This window comes from Uloborus diversus, chromosome 4 (assembly GCF_026930045.1).
Source record: "Uloborus diversus isolate 005 chromosome 4, Udiv.v.3.1, whole genome shotgun sequence".
In the NCBI taxonomy this organism is placed as follows: Eukaryota; Metazoa; Arthropoda; class Arachnida; order Araneae; family Uloboridae; genus Uloborus; species Uloborus diversus.
In genome coordinates, this window is record NC_072734.1 from 102,690,207 (window position 1) to 102,702,849 (window position 12,643).

The 12,643-nt window shown below is 30.8% G+C and overlaps 1 protein-coding gene across 1 annotated transcript in view; it reads right to left on the reverse strand.

Moving 5' to 3' along the window:
- Nucleotides 1–12,643, reverse strand: part of LOC129220738 (A-kinase anchor protein 13-like) — a 104,071-nt gene that overhangs the window by 22,766 nt on the left and 68,662 nt on the right. Inside the window, 8 exon segments of the mRNA XM_054855168.1 lie at nucleotides 2,852–3,007; nucleotides 3,735–3,807; nucleotides 4,227–4,262; nucleotides 5,430–5,503; nucleotides 6,588–6,652; nucleotides 7,080–7,101; nucleotides 9,208–9,394; nucleotides 11,442–11,527. Coding sequence (XP_054711143.1) covers nucleotides 2,852–3,007; nucleotides 3,735–3,807; nucleotides 4,227–4,262; nucleotides 5,430–5,503; nucleotides 6,588–6,652; nucleotides 7,080–7,101; nucleotides 9,208–9,394; nucleotides 11,442–11,527 — 699 coding nt within the window.

Sequence of the window (12,643 nt, forward strand, 5' to 3'; positions counted from 1 at the left end):
TGAAGGGGTGGGGTTTAGAGTTCAATTAAAGAAATTATTTGAAATTGGAAGTCTTAAAAATACGATTTTAGGCCGCCTTTGATGACTTTAGGTACAGAGATGGAGTTTGGTAGGCTACCAAAGAGGAGGAGAGTACTAAATCAGTACTCTCAAATCGAAAATTTTAGAAATTAAAGTCCTTAAAACGCAATTTCAGAGTATCTTTGTTGACGTTATAGGAAGGGAGCTTTGGGGACTCTCCTCCTTTAGAATTTGAACTTTTTTTAAGTGTAATTTTATAAATAGAGCATCAGTCACAAAAGTTAGGGCATTGTTCTCTAATGCCACTCTCAGGCTACTGCCCTGGAGTCCTGCAGTGAGCATGCATTGATTGGGGTAGTAAATTTAAAACTATCTTTTGAATCCCCACCAAAGTACCCCCCCCCCCCCCCTCATATTAGACTAATAGTCGAATAGTTTCATAAAGCATGCAAATTCTTCAAAAATGTCACAACTCTCATTGACACTCGTTAAAGCAAAAAGAAACGTGTCTTCACACAAAGCAGTCCTCTATAAAAAGCACTCTCCACTCCCTCTAAAAAATGACACAAGTCCAAGCCCCCCCCCCCCCCCAAAGCCCCATGGAGTTGGGGCTAGTGGTTTGGTTTATGGTTCCACTCCTCCACATAAAACTTACACTATTCCAATTCCGAGCCGGGCCCCTAGTTTTTGGCTGGCTGAAATAGCCTCTTGTCAACCCTGCATTTGGCCCACAAAATGTAAAACTTTCATAGTTTTTTCAGAACCCAAAAATGTAGGTTTGACAACAAAAATCTAGTCAAACTTCCAAAAATCTATAATTCAATTTCTCGATAATTCGAGGTGACTTCAAATCTCTGGAGAATAATTACACGCTTTAACATTGAATATTTGTTCCACAACTCAAAGTTTGATGTCTATAAACAAAAGAAATTTCGTCCCCCCAAACATGAAATCTTTCCTTAGTCATTTTTCTTCTTTTAAAAATAAATAATTAAAAATAAACACGTTTAGTAATTCTAAAATGATGCTCAGCCAACATTACAGCGACTGAAGCCTGATGTCTTCAAAGACCTAGACTTCTTTCCACTCATTTTGGCATCCAACCTTCAACCTATGGAACAAGAATCTATAACAGGGTTGCCACTCCTTTTTGGAAAAAAAATTCCCTGTGTTTTCCCTGTATGAAAATGCAACCATCACAGGGGACCCACCCCCAAAAAAATAATAATAAGGGGAAATGAAGAAGAGTTCATTATAACTGAAACAATAGCATGGCAATTGAATTTATTTAACTTTTTATTCAAGGGGAAAAAAAGCCTTATCTTAACCATTCATTACTTGGACCTAAAAGAGCAAAAGTTAAGCAGAACAATGAATATTGACCTCTAATTTCATGCTCTCTAAATTAAGCTATCATAAAATTCAAGATGCATGTTAAATAAAACAAGAAAAAGATTTTTCTTTTGTGATAGACATTTTAATGTTCACTTAAACAAAAAAAATATTTTACTTGATTTCTGAACTTTATAAAACTTATTAATTGTAATTTATTTATTTATTGATAATTTACACATTTGAGCATTGATTTTTGCAACTTTAATTAAAAAAAAATATTTTCCCTGCATTTTCCAGGTTTTTGAGAAAATTTTCAAAATTCCCTGGATTTTCCCTGCTTTTTTGTTATTTTTTTAATTCCCTGTGTTTTCCCTGTTTCTTCAGGTTTCCCTGTGGCGTGGCAACCCTGTATAAAACTATTTTCAGCAGATTTATCCAAAAAGAAAAAGTGTCTAGTGGCCATTTAGAAATATTGAAGTAGGAAATTACATTCATGATATCAATCTTCTCCAGGACACTTTCAGTACCGAGACATCTAGCAAAAAGATTAAAGAAAGCACAATTGCTTGAAAATGTAGAACTAATACCATTTTGAATAAGTTCTTATCTTTCTTTTTAACAATACTTATCCATTTTTGGAATAAAATTGCATTTGAAATGATTAAGTTTTGAATTAGCTAAATTTTTGGTAACTAAATGAGTTTCACTCAAGATGAACTTTCAAATGATTGAAGTTTTATTCTATCATATTTTAAGATTTATCTTTTACTCACAAAAAGGGAATTTAAAAGAAGATTAAAAGGTTTTTCATGAGAGTAACTATTATATTATAAATCTTTACTAATAATAAAGCTGAAAGTCTCTCTGTCTGGATGTCCGGAGGATGGCTGGATCTCTGTGAGGCACATAGCGCCTAGACCGTTCGGCCGATTTTCATGAAATTTGGCACTAAGTTAGTTTATAGCATGGGGGTGTGCACCTTGAAGTGATTTTTTCAAAAATTCGATGTGGTTCTTTTTCTATTCCAATTTTAAGAACAAAATTTTCATAAGATGGACGAGTAAATTATGAAATTATCATAACATGGAACCGTAACATAGGCACAAGCCAATTGGCGAAATATGAAATTATCATAACATGGAACTGTAACATGGGTACAAGCCAATTGGGGAGAAAATTCACCATACATTATTAGTAAATATACAAGTGAACCAAAAGACCTTTACGGGCAAACCGTGCGGGTACCACTAGTAAGAAATAAGAGCAAAATAATAGAGAAAGGGATGACAAGAACTTTTGAGCCTGCACTGTTACACTATAGAAGATCATCTGCTGAAAATTTACAATGAAGTCACGTTTTCAGTCTGTTTTTCCACACACCAATGAAACACTAATGTTTAAAATGCTACAAAAACGCATGATGTGTTTAACATATTCACATACACAAAATTCTTCCTTAACTGTATAACAAAAGTTAGAGAAAAAAAAACAATACCTTTATCTGTAGCATCCTTTCCAGAATTATCAAATCCAGCAAATGTTTCTGCACGCTTTGGCAAAACAGGAGACATATTTACAGATGAAGATACATCGTCAGGATTGATATACGGATTAGTATCAAAGTAATACACTCGACTAGTGAGATTGCAAGCTACAAGAAAATAAACATTAACTAATTTAACCTTGCAAATAATCAATATAATATCGCAATAATCATACCACCATTTGTAACCATGAATATGAAAATAAGTCTCTCCAAAATAATATTAAAATCAACAAGCAGAAAGAAGGAATTAGTAACCAATTCCATGAAAAAAGAAACTTTTAGAGACTACCCTACTCACCCAAATTTCTCCATTAATATATTTCACTAGCTGAATCTGATGTAATAAAATACTGTCCAACCACGGATTGTATGGAATTGGCAAACGTCCAAGTATTGCCCAGTCTATCTAAATGAGGGAGAAAAGTAAAAATTTGATGCGCGTGTTCCGTTCATTTGAATGAGACTCTGCTTAATTTAGAGGCTAACATACATCTCTGCAAAAGCTGACATCCCTAAAAACTAATAGATGTGTCCATTTCCACCTGTAAACTGGATGTTTGCCTTTTCACACAATCCGTGATCAGACAGTAATTGTGCTAATTGGCTTAAAATGCTATTCATAATGGAAAGGGAATAACTGTTAATTAAATATTTAAAACACAAACTTTCACCATTGAAGAAAAAAAGGCATATCTTGCTTAGATTAAGAAAACACAACATGTTTCAACCTTCTCAAACTAATAAGATTTTCAATGAATTTTCTTGTATATAATTGTAAATAAATTGTAACAAAACTTAAAAAATACAACATTAGGAAAAAAGTTACAAGAACCTTGACTCAATGCAGACATTAAAGCTTGTTCCGTCTCTTCTTCATCTTTTTGCAAAAGCTGCTGGAAATCAACCTGTAAAAAGAACTCTACTTTAATGAAATTAAAATTATTCTCTCAATCAAAAAAATGAATCCTTACTTTTAGCGCTCAGCTAAAATAACCAAAATGCTAAACAAAGTTTCTGCCTAACAAAGCCTCCGGCTAATGACAAAACTTGTTTTGCCTTTTTGTTATTTGAATATAGCATTGAGGTAGTAATTTAAACTTTGAAATAACTGTTTTCTTTGATGAAAAGAATTTTGTTTATTGCATTTGCCATGCTGGCTTCTATTTGAATTTGAATCTTAAACTAAGATTTTTCCATCTACATTAGCACTGTTTATCAGTTATTAGTGAAAAAGAAAAAAAATCCTTTTAAATATGCATATTATCATTTGAAAAGAGGTTTGAAAAAACTAAATAAAATATCAAACATGAGAAATAATACTTACATTTGAGATTTTATGCTTATCAAATCCAAGTAAAGTCTGAAAGTAAGAATAAAGGCATGATCATTTACTCATGTTTGTACAGCAAAATGACAAAATCTTGAACAAAAGAGAGAGACAGAGAGATGGGGGGGGGGGGGGTATTTAGGATGATATAAATCCAGGAAAGTTCAATAAACTGCTTCTCATACATGAAGATGAAACTTTGGATTACATGTTGGAAAAAAGTTAAAGACATAGACAGGGTTGCCTCAAAAGTTCGAGAATGAAATTCCCTGACATTACCAGGTTTTCCAGTCCCTTTTAGAAAAAATTCCAGGTTAATGAATGCCAACTTACATTATTAAATACCAATGCAACATATTTTTAATGTAAGTAAACCTACTTTATGAACCAATTAATGCTTAAAAAATTATCAATAAAATTGTAATCTATATTTGCGTTAAATTAAGACAAAATTTAAATTTAATTACATTGATAAAAACAGGACTGAAAATCTACAACACACTAAGCAATTTTCGGCAAGCTATAGTTTCAATGTTGGCATGTGTTTCTAAAAAAAATAATTAACCTATAAAAGCTAAAATTTTGGGACTTTAAATTTTTATGAACATTATTCAATTTATGAAAAAAACAAAACAAATGCAGAATGAAGGCTATTAAAATACTAATAAGACCATAGATGCATTGCGGAAAATACTAGTAATTTCTAGCTAAGCATGTATTTTTTTTTCCAAAAGAAGCAAAATAAAATGAAATGATATAAATCAAAACTTTATGATTTTCTTATGGATATTTCTATCCTTTCTTTTTTTTTGTAATCTTATTACATGCAGTCTTCGAAAATGAGCTTGAATTTTCTTTCTCTTGCCTATCAGGAAAATTTGCATACCCGAAATGAGATCTTCACCATTACCAGTATTTTTGCCCAAATGGCGAAGCAGTTTCCCAATTTTTCGATCTGACAGGTGAAAGAATTCGTTGACAATTCCAAAAAATTCAATGATTTGTGATTTTTCCTGACCATTTTATGAAATTTTCATTTTTCCTGACAATTGCAGGTTTTCCAGGTGCATAGCAACCTTGCATAGATAATTATTTTCAAAACACCTCTGGTTGGAAATAAAAATGAGAACCTGACATTCTTAAAACTTTACTGGCAACTTTTTAAAATGTTTAAAATTCAAAGTATCAAATTTAACTTACTAAAGACTCTAACATTGCTTTTATTTTTTCTTCACACAGACTTGCTATTTCCATATCTTTTTCTTGCATGGTTGCTGTAAATAGTTAATAAAAATAACCATGCAAATATTAATTGTTATGCATAGCAAACTCCATAATGCCTGCACAGAAAAACTAACAGAAAATAAATGCTAAACCAATTAAAAATTGCAGCCGTTTAACCCTCTGACGGTCCTGGGTCATGAGTAAGATGCATGATTTTTTTTTTTTTTTTTTTTTGAGTAACTTGCCTTGTTAATCAAGTGCTCTATCTTCTATTAATGCCTAGCTATCGCCCTGCACTTTGGATTGCTTGACAACAAACATTTAGCATCCAAAAAAAAAGTGTAAAATGCTTTTGAAACATGCTCGGTAGGGCATGATAAGACATTCAAAACCATCAGAGAGTTAATAAGAATGTTCCTTTTTATGCTTTTTTTTTTTTTTTTGCATTACAAATTACATAATAATCACTTTAAAACAAATTAAAAATTAGTTAGAAAACACAAAAACAAGTGGGGTTTAAAAGAGGAACTAACTTTTAGTCATGAAGTTCAAAATACGCTTTTTAAAACATTAATGTTTATGAAATATAATGACATTTGTTGCTAACTAGCCGATTACTGATATTTGTAAACAAATGCGGCGATCAAGTATTAAGTTTGTCAAAATGAAGAACACCAAACTATGCGTTAAATTTATAAATAGAATAATATAAAAATGCTCATTTATTGAACTAATACAGAATACTAAAATTAATATTAATACCCATTTTTCTAAATGATATATTGGCTTAAAACTTCTGAATCTGTCATTTTTCACAGAGATAAGTCAATATACATTGAAATTCAAAAGAAAACTGAAGAAAATCAGTAAGAAAAAGATTAAGAAGTGATGGCTAAAGTAGCAATATTTATTAGTTAATTAAGCACACAGAAAAATTCTTATGTCCAGAATTGCTCTGTCAAAAAAACATTCTTAAGGCACAGTGGGAATAGTTGGACATAGAATCCCTAGATACAAAATGTCAATGTTTTTGGCAATTAATTAATATTTTGACTACGTTTTTAAAATATACACTCATGCTAAAATTACAGTCTTTACAATTAAAAAAGTTTTCTAAAATAACTAAATAATTACCACACAATTCTGCAAGTTTTTGAGATTTTTCATCATCAGCCTGCATTGCATTTTGTGTGCTTTCACTTTTGAAACAACCCTTTTCCTAAAAAAGAAACATTTGACATAAATATAACGATAATATTGAGCTTTGTATTTATATGTTTAATTTTGATGTAGTTCACATAAAAAGTAATGAATAATTTTTAATATAATGGAAGCTTTATTAGCAAAGCTCAGGGGACAAATTGTGATTTGAGATGTCTTTTGGGTTATTGTAGAATTGAATTAAGATTATTAATGAAAAAGCAAACTTTGGGCTCAGAGAAAAAATATTTTTCCAAAACATATTGACCATTTCCCACCACCTATGATTCAAAACTTATTTCTGAAAACAGTTTCTTATTTTCAACAACAAAATTTCAAGTCAATAAGTGAACAAGCTGATGTGTGCATCACATGTCTTTTTACACCAATTTAATGATAATGCTGCCTTGGAGTAATCAAAGAAACTTTAATATATTTTCACCCCGAGCTTGTTGCGAACTGATCCAAAAAAAAAAAAAAAAGTTTTATACAGATTAGTTTTCTCAATATTGGACATTTTAATGTGCTTCAATGGTTAACTCTATAAATATTGAAAAACGTGGCCAAAATGAAACCAAAATTTAAAAAAAAAAAAATGCCAAATTTGTTGCCAAGTTGGCAAAAAAACTTGGTGACCAAAAGCTTTGCAATGTGCCAAGTGTTTGCCAAATTATAATACCACTTGAGTTAGCATTGACATTAACAATGATTCCCCCCCCCCCCAAAAAAAAGGTGTAAAAGACCCTCTTTGTAACATCCCAATGCAACCAAAAGGGGAGGTGCACAATGAGACCCCACTAGGAGTCTACATACCAAATTTAAAACTTTCTAGGACATACCGTTTTTGAGTTATGCAAGGTACCATACTTACATACAGACGTCACGAGAAAACTCATTGTAATTAATTCGAGGATCGGCAAAATGGATATTTCGGTTGTTTATACGTTCTTAGGCATGCATTCACGTGTGCTGAGTTGAAAAAAAATTTAACATTTATTCACGGTCGAGCAAAACGGAAATTAAGGCCGATTTTTAGATGAAATTTTTTTTGCAAGTACAGTACTTCCTTTACTTCGTAAAAGGGAAGTAAAAAAACAAGCTTAGCATTCTATCAATAATCTATTTTATAAGTGAAAGACAAGTAAAATATCCAGAGAATGGAATGGTAGAAGGTTGGGGAATAAAATACAACTTGCTTTTGTAATTATTCGCATAAAATTGTCTACCCACAGCTTTAATTTTCATAGCGTTTTAAATGCTTTTTCCTTTTTTCATTTAAGTTTTTTATTTTTTTAAAACTATTATTTGGCAGTAATGTAGGAAATGCTCCTGTGAACTGTTGACCCAATTGAATCCAAAATTTACATTTGAATACATAGAATAAGAAATTTGAAAAATGATGTAAGAAATCTGCAGATTAACAAAACGTTTTGACAAAAAAAAAAAAAAAAAACGTACATTCATCCATTAGAAAACAAACATTTTTCACAACGTTCATCTCACCTACTTGCGGCAAGTGAAATACACAAGTAAAACATTAATTCAACAGATGATTGCAATATTTTAGGGATGTTATTGCCCCCAGGAACAAAATATGAATCATTTTTGTACACTTCTAAAGAAAAAAAAAAAATCAGAGTAAAATTCATCATAATTCTGAAAGCCTCATATATAGTTGAAATGTTTGACTTAATATCAGGAAAACATAAATTTTTATGCAAAATTTTACAAAAGTCCATCCTACCCCCCCCCCCCCCCCAAAAAAAAACCACCCCTAAGCATATGAAATAAAATTGAACTCACTTTTATATTCTGTAATGAGAGTTTCAAAAAAAAAAAAAAAAAAAATCCTCACTTTAAAAAGGGAGGGGGAAAATCAATTACGTAAAATCTAACAAGATCATTATTGTAAAATATGGCAAGATTTTGGAACATAATTGTAAAATACCAAAGCAACTGTTTTAAAATAATGGTCTACATTTTAATCTTGATTTTAAAAGAATAATAATAAATAAATAATTTTAAAAAAAACAATCCTTCATAAACAATGTTCCTTCGACTTTTTAAAACATTCCATAAAATTTTATCATAGGATAAAAGAATAAAATGAAGAACAAAATCTTAAGAATAAATGAGCACAAAAGAAAGTCTGATGAGCTACATTTTGTTACATTAATTCAAAACTCATCACTAAAAAAAAATAGTAGCAAAAAAACTTAATTTTTTAAAGATGCACTGAAATTTTCAAAAGGATTTTTGCTTTTTTGACGCAAAAAGCAGAAAGCATTTCTTGTCATCTCATAACTCAAACTATCATTGGGCACTTTAACTACTTGCACTTGAGATAGTACTGCATGAGTATCAAACTTATTTTGTTCTTGGAAAAGGTTAGCGAAAATGGTTGCTTCTGTCAAATAGCGTAATTCTCAAGAATTTATTCCATACAAATTCAAACTCCCCAAAGTCTACCAATATCTTAGATCATACTTCTAAAAACAAAATGACTCCGGTACTGATGTCACATGCATGAATCACTCACTTAAAACATACAAACCTTCTGTAAGAAGCATGGTGACAGAATCTCTAATAACCTGCAACCAAAGTTTTTTATCCTTGGGTGTTGAGCACAACATTTCATACATTTCAGGATAAGTAGGATTTGATGATATCAAATATATGCCTCTGCTATTTTGCCCGGCCTTTTCTCGAACAAGCAATTTTTGAAGAGAAATTACAGCTGCCTATAAAAGCATTAACAAGTTTGAAAACATTATAATAAATATACATTTAAAACATGAAGCTTAAAAGGTATTCAAAAAAAAGTATGTGGATTACAGTTCATATTTATAAACCAAAAAAGAAAATATATACAATGGCTCCCAAAAGTCTTAGTACACCTACGACTTTCAACGAAATAGGCCCCATTCCATTGGTTAGAATTAGTATTTCGGAATAGGTATTTAAGTATAAGATCTACGATCCATTTTTAACAAAACTACATGAAAAGTTTTTAAAAAATATTTAAACTTAATTTTTTAAAAATCAAAAACCAAAAAGTGCCGGAAATTTTATCTCACAAAAGTCTTCGTACACTTTATAAAATGTCTATATTTTATTGAATAATCTAACTTTTGATTCAGTTATTAATTAGTAGAATATCATACAGTATTCATAACACCTTTTAAATGTCTGGGAATAGATTTCATTCATTTTCTTTCTTATTTTTTGCGTAATTTCTGAGTAAGTGTTCAAACACACTTCGAGTCTTACTGTTTCTAGCTCTTTTTTCGTTTTTAAAGCCCTATTTTCGTAATCTAGCCTCCAGATATCTCTAAATACATTACACTAAGTTAAAATCTGGAGATTGAGGGGGTATTTTCTAAACTTTAGAACAATTTTCGAGGCTCTAGACGCAAACGTTGAAAACCGTGTGCTTCTTATCGTTATCTTGATAAAAAACAAAGTTGTTTCCAATAACTAAATTTTTGACTAGGAGTTCAAAATTTGTGTTTAAAATATTTAAAGGAACAGCATGATTCATTATTTCATCAAAAAATTACAAACTATCAAGTCCTGATGCTAATATGCACCATCACACTAGAACACCTCCACCGTCCTGATTAACTGATCCAAATAAGTTCTTGAAATTAAGTTCCTTAATTTTTTCTTCTACTTACAATTATACAAAAAATTAACCAAAAATGCTGAACTCATTTTTATCTGTAAGTAAGACGTGATTCTAAAACGCTTTTAGCTTATTTAGCATTGATTTTGCAACGAAAATCATAAGCTTTCTGTTTTTTCGTATGACCAAGAAAATTTCTGCGGGAAGAGGTCCCATTTAATCCAGCTAATCAGAGATCTTGGCGAACAATTTTCGGTGAAAATTAAATGTAAAATGTTTCATTTAACTTTGCAGAAACGTTTACAGCACTCAAATGTGTATTTTTCATAAACTTTTTAACTTTAAATCTCCCATCACGTTTTGTCAACTTTGACGGTTGACCTTTTCTCACCTTGTTTTCGGTCCAATTCTTTTTTTTAAGCATTTTATCAAGCACTTTACTATACAAACAAATAAATTAACTAATTTAGAGACATTTCAAACCAATTTAGCAATACTGTGGGAAAAAAAATTCAAATTTTAAATGGTGTTTGCGGTTTTTTTAAGAATACCAGACATTTTACAGTAATAAGCACAGTATGAAGGAATAAATAAAGAAAAAAATAAAGCCAAATGACTTATAAGGGTCAACACAATGCAGAAATATTAATGAAACGACATATGGATAATTTTAATCATGAATTTTATTCGAAAATATTTGAGCGTACGATTACTTTTGTGGCGTGTTATTTCTCTGTCTCTTCTTTTTCTGACCCATTTCAAAAAGAAGTTCCGTCAATATTTTGAAAAAACCAATGGGTTGTATTTAGAATGACATAGGAATGATGTGAAAAAATATTGGACTTCATATTCGAATTCAGTTTCGAGTTATTATGGTTTTAGTAAAAAATTTCTAAGTGTACGAACACTTTTGAGAGCCACTGTATATAAAAGGTAAGTGCATCACTAGTCAGACCAGTTTCCAGTTGTCAGCCATTACAATATTAAATTGCATACAAGTAGTGTATCAAGACTCAGTATATCAATATATAACCAATAATATATAACCAATTATAAAACATATCTTTTTGGCACTTTTCATTTTGAATAATATTGTAGGTCCCCCCCCCCCCCCACTTTTATACAGAGCGCAAAAAAATTTTGTACGAAGAAACAAAAGTTACCTTATTATCAAGCGATGCAAAAGTATACTTTTGGTTGTTTTCTTGAAGTAAGACTACGACATCAGATAAAATTATCACATGTACATCTGAAAAATAGAATAAATTTTTGTTGAAGTATGAAAAGTCTCTTCTAGGTTTTACATTCAGATATATTGCAAAAAAGGGAGAGGAAGGGAGTTTTTTGTTACATGAATCAGTACTTGGGAGCAACAACAACCAATGTCAAAATTATCAGTTTTACTAAAAGTACTCAGAAAGTCTGTTCATATTTTTTGATTCCAACTTTGACAGTCTAGTCCAGGTGAAACCTATGCTAGATTAGGAATGTATATAAAATTTTAACTCTAATCAAACTTGAATTACAAATGACATTGTTAGTTTTAACTCATAAAATATAGGATTCAGGTAAATGGGTTTACTGTTTACTGTAACTGAATACAATGGTGGTTAAAGCTTGCTTGACCACGGAGAGATGGCGTATGATCTTGAAGCAGAAACATCATTTGTATTATCTGTAATAGGCAGAATTAGCCAAAAAGTGCCGAGTAGTAAGAGACGTTTTGGTTCATCCTATCTACAACAAAATACAGTAGGACCTCCATATATCGAAGTAGCAAATTGCCGGAAAAAAATTTGATATATAGAAACAATCTATTTTTATCACAAAAGATCTCCTAAAACATTAAAATTAAAGCTAATTTTCTTGTGTAAAACCCAATTTCTAATTTATACGAGCATCAGATTAAACGAAAGTTAAGAATTAAAAAATTAACAGAAATTACACTTTTGCGTCGTCATACATCTTCATTCTTTGGCAATTCAACTTGATCCGCAACAAGGGTATTTTTGTTTTGACAATGTAATCGAGAGAAAAGTAAAACACCAATCTACTTAACCTGAATAATTTTTACTGAAGCTAAAAAGACTAAAAATGATAATCAACAGACAAAAGGGATAACTTGAAACTGATTTTACAGTGTTACTGGTTACAACTAAGATTTGAAATGAAATTGACGAAATTTAAGAACTCCAGAATGGAACAACGACTTATCTTCCCACCCCTCAACCCCAGATTCCTTGTGAGTTTCATAGCAACCTTTAGTGAACATAATTTTTTCCCCTGAAAATCTAAAGTGGGAAAAAAATCTATGAATGTCTCAAGAAAAATTTCGATATATAGAGATTTTTTCAATATATAGAAA